Source organism: Miscanthus floridulus, chromosome 4 (assembly GCF_019320115.1).
Source record: "Miscanthus floridulus cultivar M001 chromosome 4, ASM1932011v1, whole genome shotgun sequence".
NCBI lineage: Eukaryota > Viridiplantae > Streptophyta > Magnoliopsida > Poales > Poaceae > Miscanthus > Miscanthus floridulus.
In genome coordinates this window covers 8525715-8549340 of record NC_089583.1, presented here as the reverse complement: position 1 = coordinate 8549340, position 23626 = coordinate 8525715, and the positions used below count along the sequence as shown (strand labels likewise).

The 23626-nt window shown below is 47.4% G+C and overlaps 1 protein-coding gene across 1 annotated transcript; it reads right to left on the bottom strand.

Moving 5' to 3' along the window:
* Positions 1-21045: 21045 nt before the first annotated feature.
* Positions 21046-21534, bottom strand: LOC136550892 (glutaredoxin-C9-like). Its single transcript, XM_066542474.1, has one exon. The coding sequence runs from the start codon at positions 21482-21484 to the stop codon at positions 21086-21088; it is 399 nt and encodes a 132-aa protein (XP_066398571.1). The 5' UTR covers positions 21485-21534; the 3' UTR covers positions 21046-21085.
* Positions 21535-23626: the final 2092 nt, after the last annotated feature.

Here is a 23626-nt window from a genome sequence, read left to right as displayed (position 1 = left end):
TACGCCTTGGGACAGCATGCAGTGTGTGAAGACGACGATGGACACAATCAGATGCTCCCTCCTCCTAGCTCGTGATAGTGTCCTTTTAGTTGCCCAACTAACCATGGTGTCGCGCGATCTTGTGGCACCATCATTGCCCTTTCGCCGTGCCCCAAATGTCTAGAACATGCTAAAAGTGCTAGCTAATGTGGCCGCGCCGCGTCAGGTGCTTTGCATGCATGCTCATACGCTCTCGCGTGCATGGCCGATCCAGCTCCTCCTCCTAGTAGTATGCTGGTCGACTGGAGGTCACAGCCCAGAGCTGCTAGCTAGGCAGCCTACTATGATGTGATGCATCCTTCCATCTTTTGGGAGCACCGCACCGGGGCACGCAGGCAGGGGCAAATATTGTGCTGGTAAAAGTTGTTTTTTGTTGGGTTATGTGACCATGCTTTGCATGTCCCCTTCTTTTGCCCCTCTCGACCAATCTCTAAAGTTAAGCTAGATAGAGGCAAAAAAAAGTTTCTTCATTACTTCATCAACCAATTTATTTACTGTCTTGTACTAGTACTCTAGTAGTGACTAGATAGCATATCATTTCCAGAAAAAAGTTGCAAATACTTTAGTGGCCGTACGTATAAAGCTAGCAGATCAGCAGTCCAAACTCAAAAGTATTTTGGAGCGAGTGAGTAACAGTAAGTTAGTGTACGTGCCAGGCGTGTAGTGGCCGGCCATACGTGCGTGTTGTTTAACTGAAGTAGCATCTTGGTGTACTGTGGTACACTGTGCATTAATTGTTGCAATGCGTGCATGGAGCTGGAGAGCCTGGAGGTGTCCTGCACGCTTGTACGTACATACATGCCCGGGCATTGGCCTGCATATATGCAGCGGCACGGCCGCAGGCTTTAGCAGACCCTGAGCCAGATTTGGTTAAAGCCTACGCTACATGCAGGCAGGCAGGCTCGTCAGTTTACGTGCACGCGCGATACCCTACCAATGCAAGCCTTCGCTTCGCTTCACATGCATGCGTGCGCGCATTCTCACTTTTTGTTTTGGCTCCTAGCTTCCCTCCGTTTCTTTTGTAAGACATATAGTAGTTTAGTTGGATTTATGAAAGCCTTTCAAATTGTACTTTGAGCATTGCTATTCTCTTTAAATATGTTACTAATTGCTATATAAAAGACACGTGAAATAAAAACCAATTGAGTAAAATTCATCAGCGGTTCCTAAACTTGTACACCGGTACCATTTAGGTCCCTAACTCTCAGATCTCGAAACTTTTACGACGACCTCATTTGGGTCTCTTGCTTTCTAATTTTGATTTTTGAGTCCTAGAACTTGTATAGCGGTATAATCTAGGTCCTTGAATTTGCACACCAATACATAATTAGCATGCCCCACATTAGCATCATATGTGTATTGACGTGTAAGTTCAGGGACCTAGATGATACTGCCATATAAGTTCTAAAACTCAAATATCAAAATCTGAGAGTTGGGGACCCATATGACATTGTTATACAAGTTTAGGAACCTATAAATCAAATTTGAGAGTTAGGGATCTACTCGTAGATGACATGCACCATCGTACAAATTTAGAGACCGCACTAAATTTTGAGGACCCATATTACAAGCAGAAGTGTGAATGTCATCTAACATCAATCCCAATATAATTAATTTCGTACCTCGTCATTTCTAGTAGTGTGCCCCATTAAAAAATAACAAATAATAAGTAATGGTTCAAACAACATTCAACAATGCATTTGAGTGGGTTAGAGTAATATAAAAAATACCTAAAAAAGCTCTAGCCAATTTAACCGGCCTAGCTTAGATTAAAGTATCCAACCACCCATGCTAATAAAAGACTATTATTAGCTGGCTGTCTAGCTAATGTAGCTAACTATATTAGCTTGAAGGATCCAAACAGGCCATCTGATATGGGAACTTACTTTGACGTGACACAATGAATTGAAAGAGTACGGTCGTCTCATCGTTGAAGATGATGGGCTTCATGCTTTCCCGTAATACTAACTGGGCGTAGAGCAATAATACTCTCTGGGCTGGGACATTGCGATTAGTCTCGCTTGGTTCGTGCTTCAAGTTGGGCCACATGGACCAGGCCCATTCATACACGTACGATTCCTGTTTGGCAGGACAATGTCTCACTCTAACGTGGACAGAAGTCACAGAACTAGTATGATAAAAAATATTTAGTAAACTTCTTTTTTATCAAAAATAGTTACAACGATGGTTTCGAGAAATATATAATACAGTACTTGGTTAAATAAGTTGTTCTAAAAACTTATTTGAACAAGTTATTTCCAATAAGAATTGCTACGCTGAGTGTAAAAGATTGACGATTAAAGCCATGTTCGGTTATATGGAATTGATTCTCGGACTTACTGTCGTTAATTTCTACGTGTTGGAAACCGTTCCTGAACGACTGGGAACGTCGTAACCGAACGGAGCCTAAGTGTTTCTGTTTTCTTTAGCCGTTGAATCCTTTTTGAGTTCTTTTATTTAATTGAAAAGAAAAAAATAGATAGGGGACTTCCCTGCTAATTCGGTAAAAAAAAGTCCTTTTTGAGTTTGAGTTGGAATACTTGATGAGAACAAAATACAATGTGTGCGGACAGATTATTATCCCAAATTTTTTTTTTGGAAATACGATGCCATGGAGGAAGAAAATAAAAACAGAAAAGAGTAGCAGGGAACTGCCGTGCAGTAGCCCCATCTATGTTTTGTAAGCTCGGTTCGGCCGCTGCTTTTGGAGGTCGAAGTCGGATATTTTTTTTCATTAGGATAATGATTCTGCGAGGACGTTCGTCCCTAAACTCACCTCTGGACGTGGCCCTTGACCCTCCACTCCCATTCCGCGACCGCCACGCTCCCCCGCGCCCCCAATCCCATCCCACTACCGCCCCGCTCCGCTCGCCCGCCCACTGCCTTCCGGGCTGCGCGGTGCTCGGAGCCTGCTAGCGCCCTGGGACGGACGCCGCCCCTCGCCTAGCTCGCTGCCGCTCCCCGCCCGCCCGCGCTCCCTCCCTCCCTCCCTCCCTCTTCCCTCTGCAACCTCCGTCGCAACCCGGTTCTCGCTCCCCCACTGGAGACGAGGACGACGGCGGCGGCACCAATTAGGTAGGTCGTTCCTCCTCTGGATCTGAGCCCTCCTCGTCCACCTCCTTCTCCTCTGGATCTGAGGGACGCGGCGGTGGCTAAGGTTCCGGCAACCTCTGTGGTCCTATTCCCTCCTCTGTCCGACGAGCTCGAAGGTGATGGGCCATGGGCTGGAGCAGCCTGCACCTCGAACCCATCCCTTTGCTATTTTGTACGTCTTTTTTTTGCTGTTTCTCCGTGTTGCAAGGGGTATTTTTGGATGTTACAATAGATGATTTTTGTATATTACAATAGGTGATTTCATGTGTTGCAGAAAGGGAGTTTTAATGTTGGGATTGTTGCAATAGGGGATCTTAATTGTTGAAATTATCTTTTCCAAATGTTGCAGCTCTAAAAGGTGATTTTTGAGATGTTTCCATTTCCATGTTTCAGGGTTGATTTTGCGACGTTGCAGTACTACTGTTTCAGATGTTGCAGTACAAATTTTTCAATGTTGCATGACATAATTTCCTATGTTGCAGTGCATTTTTTATATTGCACTACATAGTTTAGCGATGTTGCAGTATTTATATCGTGATGTTGCACTACATAGTTACATATTTTTTCGATGTTGCACTTTGAAAGTGTTTCGTTATCTTGGGACACGGGGTGCGGTGGGGAACGGGGACAGGGGCGCCGTGGGGAATGAGGTGTGGCGGGGGACAGGGGGTGTGGTGCAAATGGCGGCGCGGCGGGGGAATGGGTCGCCGCGACGGGCGTGGGCGGACGCTCCTCCGGATTGGTTTGCTCGTATCGAATCGTTACGTTGCTTTGGTCAGAATCGGACGGTTCTTGAGAGGTTAATCAAACGTTCCATAGGGGGCGTCCGGACGCGCGCTCGTGCCGGGCGTCCGGGCGCTAGGAGGGTCGTTTTCATTATTATTATCTAAAAAAGTTACACCGGATGAGTTGCCTAATATAACAAATTTGACATAATTTTTGAACGCAGTATATAAGTTGATGCTTATATACATATACCCACTCTCATGGACGTATGCACGTCTATCCCTATTAGCACAAAGCAAAAATGTCCGGGGTCTATCCGGTAGGTCAAGTTTTTCTTTTAATTAGCTGAAACTTTTTTTAATGTTTTCTTAATTTTCTTAATTCTGTAAAATAATTTTTTGTTATGCTAGTTAGTGTTTTTTTTTATAATGTTATTTTACTCTAGAGAAACAGACAAGACGCTGGCCAATTTCAGCGACTACCGATTCGAAAAAAAGAAAAAGAAAATGATATCTGCGACTACTGTCGGCTAGTGACCGTTCAAGTAAACTGAACTTCGTCGTTACTTTGTCTGGTACCTGCATTTGTGGGATACGCCTCCACAAAGAAGAAGCGTAATCATCCCGTACATGTAAACCGTAGGCGCGGCAAGTTATTTGCAAGCTCATATTGCCGATTTCACAATGAGACCCGCTGACCATCGACTAGTAGAAGTTTGTATGCAAATCGTAGGCAAAGTTTTGAAGCTGTTTTCTTCTCCTCCTCCTTACTATTCTTTTATGTGCTTCCTCTGCATCTGATGAGCCATTAAAATTCACGGAATGCTGTGCTCTTAAGCAACCCCTTTAGTGTCCATCTAATGCTAATTCTTTTTGGCTTCGGTATAGTTCAGTCTAACCAGAGCTCATTATTCAGAACATTTCTGACCTTTTGATGTATACCCTGCACCTGAATTGAAGTTTAGCTATGCCCTGTTCACTTCTCTTATAATCCATACTTTTCAGCTTCTTTTTTAGCCGGAACAATATTTTTCTCTTTCAACAAATCAGTTAGAATAATATTTTGTCTTGTTTTTTCAGTGAAGCGAACGGAGCCATGCGGTTTACGGGGTGAGGAACGGGGGCAACCGGCTGAAGGGGCCCATCAGGCCTAGTCACACAGCCACAAGGGAGGCCCATCTGATGTGGCCCACCACCCACACAGCAAAGTCCAGACGCCATACATCACGACGTTTCCTTTCTAGATTTTTCTAAACCAAATCTCGATCCGGGGGGGGGGGGGGGGGGGGGGGGGGGGGTGGGGGGGGGAGGGGGGAGAACACGGCAGATCGAACAGGCCGCCTGACGTAGTGACACCCTGATGCGGGTGAAGGTGTGACGGTGACGCCCTGGTGCCCTGCCGCTCCTCCGTCCCTGTACGCTGGATCGAGCCAGAGGTTTCGCCGTGCCTGTCTTGATTCGCTATTTTATGCGTCTGCAGTTTGCACGCGCCGTACCACTAGGCAGGCTCGCCGTGATTTTTCGAAAAGAAAGATTTTAGGTCCATTCAAAACCTTTTGCCTGTGATTTTCCGAAAAGAAAGATTTTAGGTAAAGATCGGCAATTCATTTGTCTAGTGTTTTGGATGATTGTCTATTCACTTTCTTGGCTTTCTCTATCGGATGATATAATCAAGATATTTATATCCCTTTGAAAACGTCGAATAAAACAAGTAGAAAAATAGCATTGTAAATCTTGATACTCTTTTCATGCCTATATTTGAACTATCAATAATGCTTTTAACTATTTATTTATATATCGTATTTAGTGGATGGCTTCAACTTAATCCATAAATTTAAGCCTTATCATGATACTTAGTCCATGTATACCGAATCATGTTGCAAATTCTACCATTGTTATCGAATTGCTAAAATGGATTTACAACCGAATTATATATGAAAATTTTTGGTCGGCATACCCTCGGATAAAATCCTAGATTCGCCACTGGGCCAAGAACATAAGGCTCCTTGTCCCAATACTAGTTAAATGTGGCTCTTTATTCTTTTAATGGTAAGGAAATTCAGCAATATGCACCAAACATCTCTGCAATTTGATATCGCAGAGTTCAAAGTTAGAGCATAAATGTTTGAAACAAATTCAGAGTTTCACACAAAGTATTTTACTATATTGCATGACAAAATAAACTATCGCTGCTTTTCAGTATAGTTGAGAAACACATACCACATATGTTTTGGCCTGAGCATTAAATCTTGTTGCTAAGTCAGATTTTTGAATAATTAAATGATGCCCATCAATGACCAAACTTATCATATTGATCATAGTGAGCTTATTCCTTCAAGTTGATTTCCTTGAAGAAGAAAGAAGATATTTTTGCTACCCATCTTACATTCATGACCTGTTGCAAGTTAGTGACTTTTTAGATTGATGACGAGAATAGCTTGCAGTGCTGCAAAAGATATTTGGGTCACTAATAATAATTTTGTTTTTTTTTTCAGTTCCCCATCCACTGGATCTACAGAGTGGTGGTCAACAATGGCAGGGACCGGTGAGCAAGCAAGCAAAAGAACAAACAACGGGAGAAGGGGCTAGTTCAGCTGCTCCATGAGCAGGAGACGTGGCCGTGGGGGTCTACATGGGCTTGTGGCGGGCCAGCCCATCAACGGGTTAGCGGGTCTAGCGTATTATTATCCTATATGATGAATGGAGTTTATTCTAAAAAAAAGTACTCAAGTGACAGTTTATATATATGGTGAATCCATAGATCGACCTTTTTGTGAACAACACTTTAATTAAAGACCAGTTTTATGTAATAATAAATTGTGTTTGTATGGATTTTGGCTGTAAATGCCGTCAAAATCCTACAAAATTTGACAAATTTTATACTGATTTAAAATAAAATATATGCACCAAATTGTGTCTAATTTTGTTGTCAATGTCCCTACCAAATCTTTCAGAATTTTAATCCTAAAATAGGTGTAAAATAATAGACCTATGTAAAAATAGTGGTAAAATCACATGGACAAGCTTGTCTTTTCATCCAAAAGCTAACACCGTTAAGAGGACATCACTCCTCATGGTGGTTTGGTGCCCCCTACAGACCTTGTGCACCATTGTTTTAAGGAGCCCTTTGGTGAGGGGTCAAGGAGGAACCCCAATGACCTTACTCCTATGGCTCATGTGCTAGAGGCTATCATCAGGAGGACACTACTTCCCAGGTTGGGATATAGAGAGGGCTTGACTCACCTCCAGCTTTGGCTCCTCAATGCCCTAATGCAGCAGACTGTATTTGATATTTGGGACCTCCTTCTATCAGAGATGGAGGATACTATAGCTAAGGGCTTCAAGGGTCATAGGCTGCTTCCGTATGCACATTGGATTCACATTCCTAATGCTCAAGGCTATGCAGGTTAGGACCCCAGAGATGGTTGCCTGAGTACAGAGGTGCCACCACAAAGTTTCTAGCTTATAACATGGCACAGAGGATCAAGCACAACACACCACAGGCACCCACTCAGCCTAGCTATCGTCCAGATGTTCTAGAGTCAGCAGCTCAGCAGGACGAGATTATCAGAGGCATAGCCGCTACTGAGGAGGAGGCAGCTTGAGGCACAATCAGGAGGTGATAGAGTCTAGTGACAGTTCAGATGATGACTATCTATTCAATTCCTCATATGCCTCAATGCAAACATGATGCAGAGGCCAGCAGTTCTAGCTCAGCTCCACCTACACCATAGACTGGACCCCACCTTGATTGCCATTCTTGAGCGGATGCAGCAGGATCAGGCACGACAGGCTCTGGAGACCGCTGCCAACTTTGCACAGTTTTAGGCTCGTCAGGACAAGTTCCAGCAGCAGCAACAGCTCCTTCAGCAGCAGCAGCAGCAGATGCATCAGTAGCAGTTACTCATGCAGTAGCAGCTTATAGGATTTATGCAGCATGTAGTAACAGCACTTGGGGCTCCATAGCCACAGTTTTTGCCCTAGCTTGCTCAGCCTGCCACCACCACTATGACTCCAGTAGTACAGCCCAGTGGGCTTCAGAGTCAGGGACAGCCTCCAGCTCCGTTTGCCTCTCCCACAGTACAGGTGTCCCAGTGGTTATCCTCGCCAATGTTAGCCCTGCGTTACACACCACTTCAGATGGGCTTCACACCGGAGCAGTCATCCTTGCTTTTTGTGCCTAACATGTTAGTCTCCAAGAGTCTTGGAGCATCTTTCAGCGAGTTGATAGGCATGCCTACACCGCCACATATGCATGACGCCGGTCCTTCTATAGCAGCTCCAGTCGTCATGACTACTTAGAAGCTCCTGTCTTCTGTCGCATCTTTAGATCCTATGACAGATATTCTAGCAGCTTCATAGGCAGCACCTGCCCCAGCTCAGACCTAGACCGCTTCAGCGATGCTTCCTGCCACAGAGGGTCAGTCAGTACAGAGCTCAGGGTCAGATGATGATGGCGCCTAGTTCCAGCTTGCCCCTCGTACCTCAGCGCCCGGCTCGTCCGCTGTAGCTCCGTCGACCGACCCTTAGGTTTTGGTGTTTGATGCCAAAGGGGGAGAGGGTTCGAGTATGTAGACTCAGGGGGAGCGATGTTTAGGGGGAGTCTTAGTTAGTTATTAGTCTATTATATACATTTGGAGTCTTATTTGTGTGATACACTATTACGTTTATGCATTCGTGTGTTTACCTACATGCATACTATTATATCTATGTGATAGTGATATCTACTGTGATTGTGATATATGACATGTGTGCTCTCTACTTTGAATTCCTTTATATGTCATATCACTTGTGTTATGCTCATTTGCCTTTGCTTCCGCGTTTATACTCTGATGCAAATAAGCTTTATTACCTGTACTCTTGCTTAATTCATATCCTTTGAGTACATTGTGTTAGCTTGGATCATATAAGCTTGCCTAACTCTTTTTGTTCTTATTGATAAAAGCTTATATGAACCAAGCCTAGTCAAAAACCTCACTCTTTCACATACTCGAGGTGGTATTGTCATCAATCACCAAAAAGGGGGAGATTGAAAGCATCTAGGCCCCTAGTTGGATTTCGGTGATTAATGACAATACAAGATTACTATGACTAACGTGTGTTTTGCAGAGGCAATTAAGTTAGGTCATGGTAATGTAGATCGATTGGGCAATCGAGGTGGTCATGCCCCTACGATGGAAATCATTTCGGTTTTCAAAGGATGGACGACAAGGTTAAGGACGACTAGTTCTAAGTATCGATTAGAGTTGGAGAGACACTTAGAGTAGTTTAGGACTTTGTTTTTCCTTTGATCCATACTATTAAGGGGGGTATGGATGGGTAGCTTGACCTAGGTGAGTCTAGTGAGTTAGGTGTGGTGCACACTTGTTAAAACTAGCACTAGGTAGCTCCTCAATATGCCTAAGATCCTTTGGAGCAAACTTCATTCATATATGATCGAGAGTTGGAAGTGAATGGAGGGTCAAATGCTGACCAGACGCTAGCTCTAGTGCGACCAGATGCTGGCCGCGGGGTCTAGTCAGTTCATTTGATCAAGGTGATTGCGTTCGGTGTGACTGGACACTAGAGTGGTCAACTAACCGGATGTTGAGAGGCAGCGTCCGGTCGACTCTAGTAAGGTTCTAGAGAAGGAAATCTGTGACCGAACGCGTCCGGTAAGTACTAACCGGACCCTAGGGGTTCAGCGTCCGGTCAAGTACAGTAAGCATCCAGTGAGGGTTTAATGCGACCGGACGCGTCCAATCAGTGGTGAACGGACCCTGCCAGCGTCCGATCAACACTTAAACACTGGTGTGCAGGTTGAACTAACCGGAGCGTCCGGTCACCCCGCAGAGGCTCATAACGGTTCGTTTTTTAGGCTGCCTTATAAATAGAAGCTCCACTCGTGTGTGAAGTTACTTTTGCTCATTCCAATAGCTAAGAAATACGTTTGTGAGTGCCAAGAAGAGTAAGGTCCTAGTGAGGTGATTGAGATTTGAGAATTCAAGAGAGTAGCCTCATTAGTGAATCAAGAGTAGCAAAGTGTGCATCCACCATTCTCTTTAGGCTTCGAGTGGTCAAGTGAGAGTTCATGCTTGTTACTCTTGGTGATCGCCATCACCTAGACGGCTTGGTGGTGATTGAGAGCTTGGTGATCACCCGGCGGAGCTTGTGGGTGACCCAACTCAAGTTGTGAGCGGTTTTGGGTGATTCGCCGCGATGGAGTGTCGAAGAATCAACCCGTAGAGAGCACTTGATCCTTGCGCGGATCAAGGGGGAGCTACATCCTTGCACGGGTGCTCCAACGAGGACTAGTGGGGAGTGGCGACTCTCCGATACCTTGGCAAAACATCGCCGCGTTCCTTTCTCTCTATTTTACTTTGAGCATTTACTTTGAGCATTTACTTTGAGCAATTTAATACTTGTGTTTACATTCATAGAATTGCCATGCTAGAGTAAGTTTGGAACATAGGTTGCAAGTCCATTGTGCGTTAGATTACTAGAAACACTTTTCTAGGCACAATGGGTTAATTAGGCTAACCTTAGGATTTGATTATTGCAAGAAAATTTAGAATTAGCCCAATTCACCGCCCCTCTTGGGTATGATGATCCTTTCAGCCTCCACCCATGGTCTCACCACCTCCTCTCTCATACAATGGGCTTCACCATGGTGGACCCACCGGGTGTAGTCCGGCAGTAAATCCATTCTTCACAAGATGTTTACCCATTTCCACCTTGTTTACCCTTCTCATGTTTCCACATTTGCTGTTGGGACACAAAACTAGGCAATGTCCTTTAGCAGCCTTGCCAAATGCACTGTTCAAGAAAGTATTAGTCTTGTTCATCCATTCATTGGTGTAATCACTCTGACTTCTCCAGCCCGTGTACATCCACTGACAGTCATCCATCCTCTAACATATGTATCACTGAGCAAAGTAACCATCAATTGCATCTACATGGTGTTCCTACTGTCTAATAGGTGAGGATAGGTCCTAATCCCACCCGCGGATGCGTAGATGAGGTTAGTCTCCATGCTCTACTCCTATCTGAGATAGAATTTCGGCAGCACCTTCCCGCTGTTCTCTAGATACATGTCCTGCCAAAGAAGAGTGCGTATCCGGAGAATAACAGGGAGGTGATGCCGAAACTCTATCTTGGATCGGAACATACCTTGAAAACTAACCCATCTACACATCCGCATGCTGTCCAAAAAACGTGGACAATCCAAAACAGATACGGTCGTAGATATGCAAAGATCTGCATACCTCCAACCGTATCTCTTTCGAACGGGAGACGCCTAACTAGGTTATGTGATCTACGACCATGATACGGAAAGAGGGGTTATACCAAGGGTGGCGGTGAAGTTAGGCTAGCAGGGCTATGGCGGGTTAGTGCAATGGTGAGGCAACACAGTGCAGGTAGACCCGTAGTGGCGAGGAAGACGATCAGGGTCACCGAGATACTCCGGCTCGGCTATGACGGCTCTTCTCTGCAAAAAAAGAACAAAATACTATCTTAGTTCAAAATTTCGGCAGAACCTCCCCTACATGGTGAGGTATCCAAAACCTACAAAAAAAACATACGGCGCGATGGCCGACAACCACATATACATATGCATTCAATTCAACATATCATTGCCAAGTCACATTCATCCACCACCACCACCGCCGCCGCCGCCACTCTACTCTTCTACTACTACAACCACCACCACCGCCGCTGCTCTACTCTTCTACTACTACTACAACAACCACCACCACCACCACCACCTATTACTACTACTACCTCCACAACCACCTACTGTACTACTACCACCACCACCACAACCACCACCTACTACTACTACTACTACTCTACCGAACTCTACTTCTACTAAAACATACTACCACTGCTACTCTACTACTCACCTATGGTGTCGGGGGCTGGGAGGGCATCGGGGCATCGGGGTCGGCCGAGGTGCGCCGGGGATGGGGAGAGGATGGCCACGGTGGTCGGGGGCGCGTCGAGGACGGCCGAGGTCACGCCGAGAGGGATGGGGCGGCGCTGTCATGGGCCAGGGCGCGGGCCGTAGGGTTGGAGCGGTGGGCGTGGGGCGGCAGGTGCTGACGGGGCACGGTGTCCGGGGCAGCCAGCGAAGGCGCGCCGGTGTGGGCAGGCCAGCAGGCGAAGGCGGTGGGGGCACGCCGGCAGGGGCGCGTCGACGGGGTGGGGCGAGCGGGGGCGCATCGGCAGGTGGGGCGGGCGAAGGCGAGGGGGGCACGCCGGCGGGGGCGCGCCGCTGTGTGGGGGCGCATCGCCGTGCATGGGCGGGGCATGCGCGGGTGAGACGGTAGGCCGGCCGGCGCGGGGCGGGGCGGGACGGCGGCGCGCGTGTGTGCGTGTGTGCGTGTGTGGGTGGGAGGGAGGTAACGGTTGGCCGGTTTGAGTGTGGATGGACCGTTTGCCGAGTGCCCCGATCTGGTACTCGGCAAAGGACTAGGGCTGCCGGTTTGCTGAGTGCCAGATTGGGGCACTCGGCAAACGTGTTTTCCTTTTTTTGAAATCTAAACCCTAAACCGCATTGCATCGTATTTTTTTTAAAAAAATACCACTTTGCCGAGTGCCGGGCGGAGAGGCACTCGGCAAACATTTTAAAAAAAATTGGCACGCTCTATGCCGAGTATCCCCATGGACACTCGGCAAAGGGAACACTTTGCCAAGTGCATGGCATCTGGCACTCGACAAAGAGCATGTTTGCCGAGTGTCAAAAGATGACACTCGGCAAACCAAATTTTTTTTATTTTGACCTCCAAACTTTTCTGTAGTCCTCTGATAATACTTGGTACTCCATGTCGAAATGTGGTACATTTTCTGAACTATTTGCTATATTTAGTTAATTTATTTCATTTAATTGATTTTTTTCGGAAAATGCAAATTTGAACTGCACGTGCATCGAATAATGGAATTTAATGATTCAAAAAATGATATTCATGGTATTGAGTGTAGTGTGAGGCCGTATCTAGGAACAGACCCGAAATTTCGAACATCTTGTTCACAAAACATGACCATGAACTTGCGGACGAATTGTTTTTAAATTCTATAAAATGCAAACGAAGACTGAAAATCATGAAACTTGTCGAGATGTCATAATATCGTATGTGGAGGATGTGATAAAAATTTGAGAAAGTTTGGTGCACATGTGATATCTCACATGTGGAGATGTCCTGGTTTGTAAGCATCGTACGTGATAATGTGCACCAAACTTTCTCAAATTTTTATCACATCCTCCACATACGGCTACATCGATCCGGTCGACCTCCACCACAAACTCTAGGATAATCTAGTTATCGACTCTTGTCTAGTTCAAGTACGGCTGCATCCATCCGATCGACCTCCACTGCTTGAACTAGATTAAGGTCAAGTTATCGGCTTTATCTAAGGGTGGCGTCCTTCGGGTAGATTCATTAAGTTACCGATCTTACTGATGTTTTTCATTGTTATTAGTTTGCAGCAACATCAATCGGCCTGGTCAAGATCGATTTAGATCGGTCTTATATCCTTTTAGTCCGTCATTCGTTTTATTAGAACACGATGTTTCTTACTCTGAGCGATGTGTTATGTTTCATCGGCTGTTCTACTTTGATCTTGATCATGCATAGTACGCGGTTAAGGTGTGTATGATCTTGAAGAGGTTTGCTGGTTAGTTAAATCTGGTCTATAGTTCGCTATTATGGCTGTAACGATCCGGTCGATCCCCACTGATGGCACTATAGATTTGGAGGATACTAGTTAGTAGATTTATTCTTGATTAGGCACGACCTTAACTGTTTGCTATGCCTGCATCGGCTAAATAGAAGATCACCTATGCTTTAACTCCTACAGTGTGTGTTCATGATTCTGTTAAGCGTGAATAGATCTGTGTACTTTAAGGGTTTGATTTGTTGTCTTTTTTATCACGGCTACATCGATTTGATCAAACCCCACTGTTAGAGATAGTAGGTTAAGTCTGATGAGTCCATAGGTTTGTCCATGTGAAATAGTCGATTGTTCACATGCTGTAGTCCCTTTTCACCTGAATAGGCTATTTCAACCAATTCATCTAAGCCTTTACGTATAACATGTCTTTCGAAAAGCCTGTCGAAGTATAGATGGTTTTATGGATTCTTCGGTTTTAGTTTGTTATTATCATCATAGCTACCATCGATCCGGTCGAACCTCACCGTTGATGGTAACAGATTAGATTCAGAGCATTTGTATATCCATTGGTATTTGAAGGGTCGAGATGGCGACTAGAGGGGGGGTGAATAGTCTTTTCTAAAACTTAATCGCGTCGGCTAACCGATACAAGTGCGGAATTAAAACTATCGGTCTAGCCAAGACTATACCCCACTATATGTGTTCACTAACACCTTGCAAAGATAACAATTATGCAACAAAGGTGCCGGACTAGCTAGAGCTCTCCTAAACAATTCTAGGAGCAAGGTTACATAAACCTATGCCACTAGTACTTTAAGCGACAAGGGAGCTCCTACACATGCTAGTAAGCAAAAGCACAAAGCTAACTAAGCTCACTAGCAATGCTCAATAACAAGGCAACCAATGCCTAATTAGAGAGCGCAAATACTTAGCTACACAAGCTAAGCAATGTGACTAACAAGGTTACTAAAACCAAATTAGCCACGCAAGGGAGCTACTTCTATGCTACACAAGCAAGAAGGTAATTAGCAAGCTACACAAGCTATCTAATTACAAGAGCAACTACACAAGCTTAATATGTATAAAAGTAATTGCAAGCTTGTGTAATAGGGATGCAAACCAACGGGAAGAACAAAGTTGACACGATGATTTTTCTCCCGAGGTTCACGTGTTTGCCAACACGCTAGTCCCCGTTGTGTCGACCGCTCACTTGGTGGTTCGGTGGCTAATTAGCATCATCCGCTAAGCCCACACGTCGGGCGCCGCAAGAACCTACCCCTTGAGTGAGGGTAGCTCAATGACATGCTTTACTAAAGTTGCTCTTTGCGACTCCCGCGGGGCGAGCACAAGTACCCCTCACAAGCACTTCTCTGGAGCGCCGCACAAGCTTCTTGCGGGCTTCGACGAAGACCACCACCAAGCCGTCTAGGAGGTGGCAACCTCCAAGAGTAACAAGCACCACCAGCTTACAACTCGATCACCTAGTACCACTTGATGCAACCTCACGATGCAATCGCACTAGAATTGCTCACTCACACAATCGAATGATCACTATCAAGTATATGTGTGATGGAGGGCTCCCAAGCACTCACAAGCATGGACACTAAGTCCCTTGAGGTGCTCCACACCAGCCATGGCCGAAGGCCACTTCTATTTATAGCCCCAAGGGCTAAACTAGCCATTACTCCTTCACTGGGCAACGGTCGGGCCGACCGGACGCTCCGGTCGCGTTGACCGGACGCTGGACCTCAGCGTCCGGTCGCTCGTAGACGACCATATGTTCCGGTTCCAATGGTAACTTGACTTGACCGGACGCAGCAGCACTCAACTGACCGGACGCTGAACCCCCAGCGTCCGGTCGTTTCTAGTAAGCTCCCAAGCATGACCGGATGCGTCTGGTCAAACACGATCAAACGCAGCCAGCGTCCGGTCACACTCCAGTTACTGCATCACCGTACGTCAGCCTGACCGGACGCAGCCTTCCAGCGTCCGGTGCATTCAGATCCAGCGTCTGGTCAGTTGACCGACGCTAGCATCTTCTTCATTCTCTTCACCCTTGCTCAAGTGTGCTAACCACGAGAATTTGCATCCGGCACAATAGAAAATAGACATTCCATTTTCCCGAAAGCGCCGAATCCCGCCTTGCAAGCTCGGCGGGAGGGAGAGAGGGACCCAAACCCATCTCACCCCTACAAACACCACCTCCTTTGTAAATGTGCCAACACCACCAAGTGTACACCACCATGTGTATGTGTGTTAGCATTTTCACAATCATTTCCCAAAGGATGTTAGCCACTCAACTTGTCACGCCACTCGATCCTAGCGACAATGCAAAGTTAGATCACTCGAGTGGCACTAGATGACTGATATGCAAATAAGTTTGCCCCTCTTGATAGTACGGCCATCTATCCTAAACCCAGTCATAAACTTCTCTACACACCTATGACCGGTGAAATGAAATGCCCTAGGTTATACCTTTGCCTTGCGCATTCCATTCCATCTCCTTCAATGTCGATGCAACACATGCATCAACACGATCAACAATGATATGATACACTTCATATCATCACATGATCATATTTGTTCATCGATCTTGACTCTACTTGCTCTTCACCGTTGCCATCGTCCATCGGCGCCAAGTCTTGCTCAAGCTTCACCGCCACGCGGTCCATCACTCCAAAGCCTTCGACTTGCCCTTCACGCTTGCAACCGGTCCATCAAGCCAAGTCTTGTCTTGATCTTCTCCACCTTAATCACATGACTCAATGCCATGTCTCATGTGCAATAAGCTCCTTCATCATCACATGTGTGAGCTTTGCAACATCTCCAAGCCATTTTCACCTTCATGGCATATGTTGCTCACACACATGTACCTGTGGACTAATCACCTATGTATCTCACATAAACACAATTAGTCCACCTAAGTTGTCACTCAATTACCAAAACCAAATAAGGACCTTTCAGTATTAGACAGTCGATTTGTTTGCAATCTATATCTTTTTCTGATTAGATTCATCGGCTCAACGATTCATACTGGTAATAGCCATCTAGCTGATGATCTCATTTACGTCTGCGGACATTATCAACATAAAACTAATCACGATCCATAAGCTTTACTGACCGTACAGCCGATTTCTGTCCGTATCGGCTATTTAGTCTATTTTCCCGTTTGGCTACTCCTAAAGCGGCACACTTGGAACTGTCTGGGCAAAGACCGGCATATTCCACCTTAAATTACTGATATACTTTCTCTCCTTGTCAATTACAGGGTCAAATTGACTGGCACATCTTGGGAGGAATACGCAGGATCAGTTATCCCTGCGATGAAGCCAAGCGGATCTCTAGCTCCATCGAGCAGATCCTTCCGGCTTGCTGTGTGTCGATACATTTTCGCGCCGACAATTACAATAAACAATTTCAAAGACAATAATTAGCAACAATTAATATTTTACCCAATATCTTTCATGCAAACCCTAGTCCAATTTCATCAAACATAAATTTACAAAAACAAAATTAATAAAAAAAACCAAACCCTAGATCTTGATCTAGATCTACGTGCACATGAAACATCCATAAAACTAACTAATTGTTCACTAAAATCAAGAAACATGAACCAAATAATGGTATGATCTTGTTTTCCTACCTAATTTACCCTAGTACATTCAAAACTTAGGTCTAACTTGCTTCATAAGTAGCTCAAGCACCATAGAAGAGAGAAAAGCAAAACTCTAATTACTCACTAACCAACCATTAAAACTTCAAAAAAAGTGTGGAATAGCATCTTCTTATCTTCTACAACCTCTCCACCAAAGGATTTAAAACCAAAACCTTTCCTCCTTAGTAGAGCAATTTTTGGGAGGTGCTCAAGGCCTCCCTACCTTTTTTCACAGGTTGGAGTGAGTGACCCGAGGAGAAAGAAGGGGCTATAGATTTTTATACGTGGGGCATTTGTAGGGGCGGCTGGTGATTGAGCCGCTCCTATAAATCGCAACACCGGGGACGGCTGGTGAGTGAGCTGCCCCTATAAATCGACCCATTTATAGGGGCGGCTCGTATCACCAATCACCCCTACTGTGCCATTTGTTGGGGCGGCTGGTCTCGTGGGTCCCGAGCCCGGCCACTATAGGGGCGGCTCTATTCCCAGCCGCCCCTGCAAAAAAAAATTGAGCCGTTGCTACAAACATTTTATGTAGTAGTGCTTGGCTCGGCGGCGACGGTGGGGGATGGGGGCGAGGAGCGCCATAGCCGCCGGGGTGGGAGGAGCTCGGTCGTCGGGGGTGGGGAGGGCGTCGCGCCACCTCCATGGATCTCGTCGGAGGCGAGTGGATCTTGCTTGTGCTCCATGGATCTTGCCGGGGTAGAGGAGAGGGTCGCGGGGGTCTCCCGGTGGGGGAGGACACCCGGCGTTTGCGCTGCGGCAGGGGATGTGGAGCACGGAAGGGGAAAGGGCAGGAGCGGAGCGAGGCGTGCAGGAGTAGATTTTGTTTTTTATGGCGCATGAGACAGTGAATGGAGCGAGACGTCTGACCTTCTGGACATCTTAATGGTAGCATTAGCGAAAAAAACAAGGTAGTACATTACAGACTGCATCTTGGATCGGAGTTGCTGAGCTGCTTATTGCATCGGTGTCTGACTGTCCGTCCGGCGGTCCTCGATCGTCGTCGTCTTCACTTACTGGACACATTGTATTTTGCATGCTGAGTAGTACAATACTTGCCGCCTGCACCCCGGCGGGGCCGGCGCGGCTCTTTTTTCAGAATGGTCCCGGCTAGTGGCGTGTGCAGGCAACAGAGATATGCGCACTTCACATGCAATACGCAACGCAAGCATGGTTACCTTTTTAAATTTTGGTCACAACATACCATGTAAAGTGTGGTTTGGTGCGTGTATGTACTCCCTCGGTCTCTGAATAGATTAGCTTTTTATGTAAAAAGGGCAACTATTGATGACAAAAAAATTAGTGTATACTAGTTTGATATAACATGAAATGTATTTTCATACCTCACTTTTCTAGTATCATATATATCAATACTCTTTTATAAATTGGTCGTCGAATTTAAAAAGATTTTACTTAGGGTAACTCTAGAAGTTTATTTGTTATTGAGTGCCGAGGTATATAGCAATGCAAGGTGAAGATAGGATGAACTGATGAAGGAAAAACAAAGGATTCATGCCATGGAAACGAAAAGAGCGTCAAAAGTAACCTTGAAATATTGAAGGGGGAAAAAATGGTATCTTAGGCCGGCAACGGTCGGGGACATCAGCTGCTAGCACTCACTGGGGTCTGATTCTATTTGTTTGCATGCATCGGTCACACACGGCTTGCATGAGCAAGTGGTCACACAAGAAAAGTACCGCATCTATATTCGTAGTACATACGTACATGCATACATGTACAAGACAGGAAGGGTCGGACAACGACGGCACGGGTCGTGATGATGAGAAACTAAGTAGAGGCGAGGTGCAGGTAAGCAGGTTGAAACGACAAACAAACGACGAACGTCTGAACTCTGAAGAAGCGAAGGCGAAAGGCCATATCACAACATGAGCATGGCCTCCGTACGTGGACACTGCAATGCAACGGCTGCATGCATTCTGCGCTTGTGCACCAGGGAGACGATCGCGAACGTAATAATGCGTCTAGTAGATCTAATGTAAGTCCAATGCCAGTTGTAGCCCAATCTAAAAAAAACTCTATAAACCAACATAGTAATAGTACCATATTAGTTTTTTTGAAAGGGGATAAGACTACCCTTGCTCCTTATAAAATAAGAAGTACATGGCCGATTGAGTATCTCAACTCACAATCGAATCGTCAAGAAACACACCTACTGTCTCTTTTTACCCTCTTTTATCATCTACCTCTTCTCCTTGTTCTTTGTCGGTGCTCCATGATTGCGGGATCAACGATGACGACGCTCTAGAGCGGTTAGGCACACGCTCCCGACGAGACTCCTCTGGTGACTGGTGACGTGTCTTGCGTATCGTGCTCATTGTTGGGGAGCGATCTAGCTCCTTACCGGTGTGGTGATCCAATTCGACGTCACCACATTGAAATAAAACAGGCGGCCGGGCCGTTTCGTTTTGTATTTGTATGTGCAAGACACACCGCGCGCGCGCACACACACGCGTAACGTAACGCGTTATCGATCCGTAGCAGGGACACAAGACGGCGTCGCGACTCGCTGAGTGATTGCTGCTTTTAGTTTGGGAGACGTTGGGTGCGCATGCATGACGCGGGCACGCGGCGCGGTGGGTAGCAGTAGATGTGGACAGAGGCGGGCCGGCATGCAGGAGCGTCGTCTGAACGTACGTACGGCTGGGGCAGTGATCAGCGGTGCCAGGGATATATACGTAGCGATATGCTGCAGCTGCTGCTCGTCTTTGCTTTGCATTGCAATGCAATTGCCATCCCTGCCATGGACGATCAGATGCACCTCATCACGCTCATGAGCATCAGAGATGGACTGCCTTGCCTGCATGCGGTGATGCATGGGTTTCGCTTTCGCGGCCGCGGCAGCTTGCCGGGCCTATTCCCGGAAACCGACCGACTCCGCATTGCCCTCCCTCTCCCAGTAGCGCGGTGCGCTGCCCCTGCATGCGGCCGGCCTGCCCCCATCCAAATAAAAGCAGCTACAGATCACGCAACCTTGCAGCGCCTCCCTGCGCTGCCTATACGTCACTTTGACCGCCCGGCCGGACGCGCCGATTCCATCCATCCACAAATACCAAAGGATACTCTCTCTACATGCATGCATGCGTTGTGTGTCACTGTATTCTTTACTTCATTTATTAGTTTCTACATGCCTCACAGCACTTGATAAGCGCATTACGCTCATTATTATCCAAAACCGTTTTGCGCCTTTGCCCGTACGTCCCCACCTTATGTACGTTGATCTCGATGGACGGCACGTCTCTGGTGAAAAAGTTTACAAGGGAAGGTAGCAAGGTGCGTTTCAACAACTCGATCGTATCCAAGGCTGCTGGCCCGGCCCTGCTCTCTGACCTCAGCTGGCGGCACACCATCACGGCAGCCGCGCGCGCCCTTGTGCAAATGCAAATGCAAATGCAAATGCTAGCTAGCTACACCACCGTCGTCCGATCTCGAGTGCAGTTGTTACAATACAACACACACCAGCGACAACGAAAGCAAAGATCGATGGATGCGATATGGAGCATCATCGTCGTGCTGCGGGCATTGCAGACTCGCAGTTGCATTACACGTCTCTGATCTTTCTACTACTAGAAGATTGCATTACATTACCCTTCTCATGGAACAAATGTAAACACCACTGGAGAGATTAGATCAAAAGGCCAGGTAAATAGGGAATTAAGGTAGTAGCTAGCATGCACTCGAGTAGCTAGTAAGTAGTACGTAGCACAAGAAGAACAAGCTAGGAACGTACTAACTGCCAGCCACATACTGATGTCTGATGGCAGACGTACAGCCCGTGGTTAATTTGATTGTATCCACAGCTCCCCGGCCCAACTACTACTAAAACCCATGGATCAAATTGCGTGCAGTGCATGGCGACGGAGACGCACACAGCACGCCACGGCGGGCGACCACGATCATATCAGAGCCAGAGCGCGCCGGCCTGCTTGAGGAGCGGGACGAGGGTGCCGTTGATGTGGCACGCCATCACCTTCTCGACGCCGCCCAGGAGCCGCCCGCCCACGAACACCACCGGCACGGGCGGCTGCCCGGGCGGGAGCAGCTGCGACAGCGCCGCCTGGATCTCCCTCCCTCCGCCGGTTCCGGCCATCTGGTCGAGCTCGTAGACGGTGGGGCCGACGCCGAGGCCCAGGAGGAGGCGCTTGACGACGTGGCACATGCAGCAGCCGCTGGCGCTGAACACCACCACCGCGTTCCCGCTCGCCATCCGCGCCACCCGCTCGTACACCGCCAGCGAGTGGTGCGGGTGCGGGTGCGGGTGCGGGTGCGAGTGCGTCGCCGCGGGCACCATCATGGTCATGGCCTCCGTCTCGGTCGCCGCGTCCGCCACGACGCCGCCGCCGGCGCTCACGCCCGACTCCGCCTGCACCTCCATCCGCAGCAGCATCTTCTTGTTGGCACGGCAAAGGCAAGGCAATAGGCAGTGGAGTCGAGGAAGACGGGGGTGGGGGTGTGCGCTTTTTATAGGCCGGCCGGCAATGCCATGGGAGGAGGTTGTGTCTGTGTGCATGTGGTGTGGAGACGAGCGAGGGAGAGAGATGCTTGCGGTGCTGCCTGCGCGAGTACTAGTGCCTGGGACGTCGAGCGCGAGGAGGGTCTCGTACTACGGTAGCGGTTGGCTCTCTGAGCAGTGAGCACAGTACGCACTCCACTACGGCAGCGGTTGCAATGCCAGTAGTATGCAAAGGACGGAGCGACTGTTGCAAAGGGCAGCGCCAGCAGGTGGAGGTGGAGGTGGGAGTGGAAGGCCGTTTGACCCACCGGGCCCCAGCTGCCGCCCTCCGCGACACCCAGCCGGGACTGGGATCAGCCCACGGTGTATTCTCTCCGTGATTACGTCCTGCGTTCAACGTGATTCCCGGCGCCGGCCGCAGTCACCACACGTCACGTAAGGTGCCTAACGGCTCCTCGTGACCAGCGAGGTACGGTGTATGATATGGTAGGAGTAATCATGCTGTGACTCCATTACAGCCAACACGTACAAACGACAAAAACACTGACCTACGGAATCGGATGGCGGCGCGAACCATCTCGCGGGGCAAGAGGACAGATCGATGCCAGCTTTGACGCCATTCCGCTTGTGCGCTTGTTGCAAGAAACTAAGGGCCTGTCGTGGGATTTTTGTTTTTTTTCCCCTCTGTTCCTCCGTTTTTTCCCGTCAAATTGAACTGATTGCTATAAAATTCTTGTATGATTTCTGTGAAATTCCTATGTTCCAAACAGACCCTAAAGCGTCTTTCCCCCCACTCACCGCGAGTACAGTACACACATGCCATCGCATGCCAATACTAAGAGCTACCATCTGTCCATCTCCATCTCCACCACCTCAATTACCAATACAGCTCCACCAATAAAATGGTATTCATGAATTGCACCCATATTAATTTTTAAGATATTGAGTGAGAGAGTTGCCGTAGCAGATCATCAATATCTTATCCCTAATACATTCACTAACATGTAGAACCCACATGTTAGTGGATTTTTTTTTCTCCTCACTCATTTATCTGCCTACTCCCCGCAACTTTCTCTGCTGTCGCTCTTCTCTTTGCGTATTCGACTTCTGCACCTTCTCGCAGCTTCCCCCTACCTGCTCCTCCATGCATCTTCCGCGCCTCCATAGCCATATCTTCCTCTCTCTCATCTACAGGCGCAGATCGATGCCAGCTTGAGGAAGCTCAAAACGTCAGGACCTCCTTCGCCCCTTGAGGAAGATGTAAAACATGGTGGCAATGGATGAGATGCGGAGCTCAAGCGCCTCCACCACCGCGCCTCACGCCTTCCCGCCGCCACTCCAACGTCGCACAGATCCTCACTAGACACTGCGAGCATAGGTGTGTTGCCCCATCCCGGAGGGCGGCATCTCATCGAAGGACACTGCGAGCAACGCAGCTCGCTGGAGAGGCAAGGTCCGCGTGCACGAGGGAAGAAAAAGTCCAGCGGTTGGGATACGAGTGATCATATCCCTTGGGGAGTTGCATCTCCTCCTCTATACGAAGGGAGTTGTGGTGTTTTTTTGGTGGCCACCAATTAATAGGGATGGCAAGGGGATCTACTAGAGCAACAGTTTCGAGCTTACTCTCTCTGTACTCCCCTTGACCCATATTAGTTGACGTCGCATAGAGATCAATGTAGAAGACAGACCGGAATGCCACTCAAGAAAGTAGAGATATAGATGTATTGAGAAAGGGGAAAAAAGGGATGTATTGGAATAAGAGAAATGTGCATTGAGAAGTGAAAATTACAACTATTTTAATACAAAGTTTAAATGCTATAAGATCAAGTATTTTAGGGTGGAAGACATATGATAGGTTTGTATGATATTAGGGCTTTGTTGGACTATGGCTAGGTAGCTATCCCCCTCTGGCCTGCTGGCGCATGCACGCAGGTCGCACTATCTAGCAAGAGCACAGCGGTTCCGATCGAGAACGGAACCAGTGGTAGA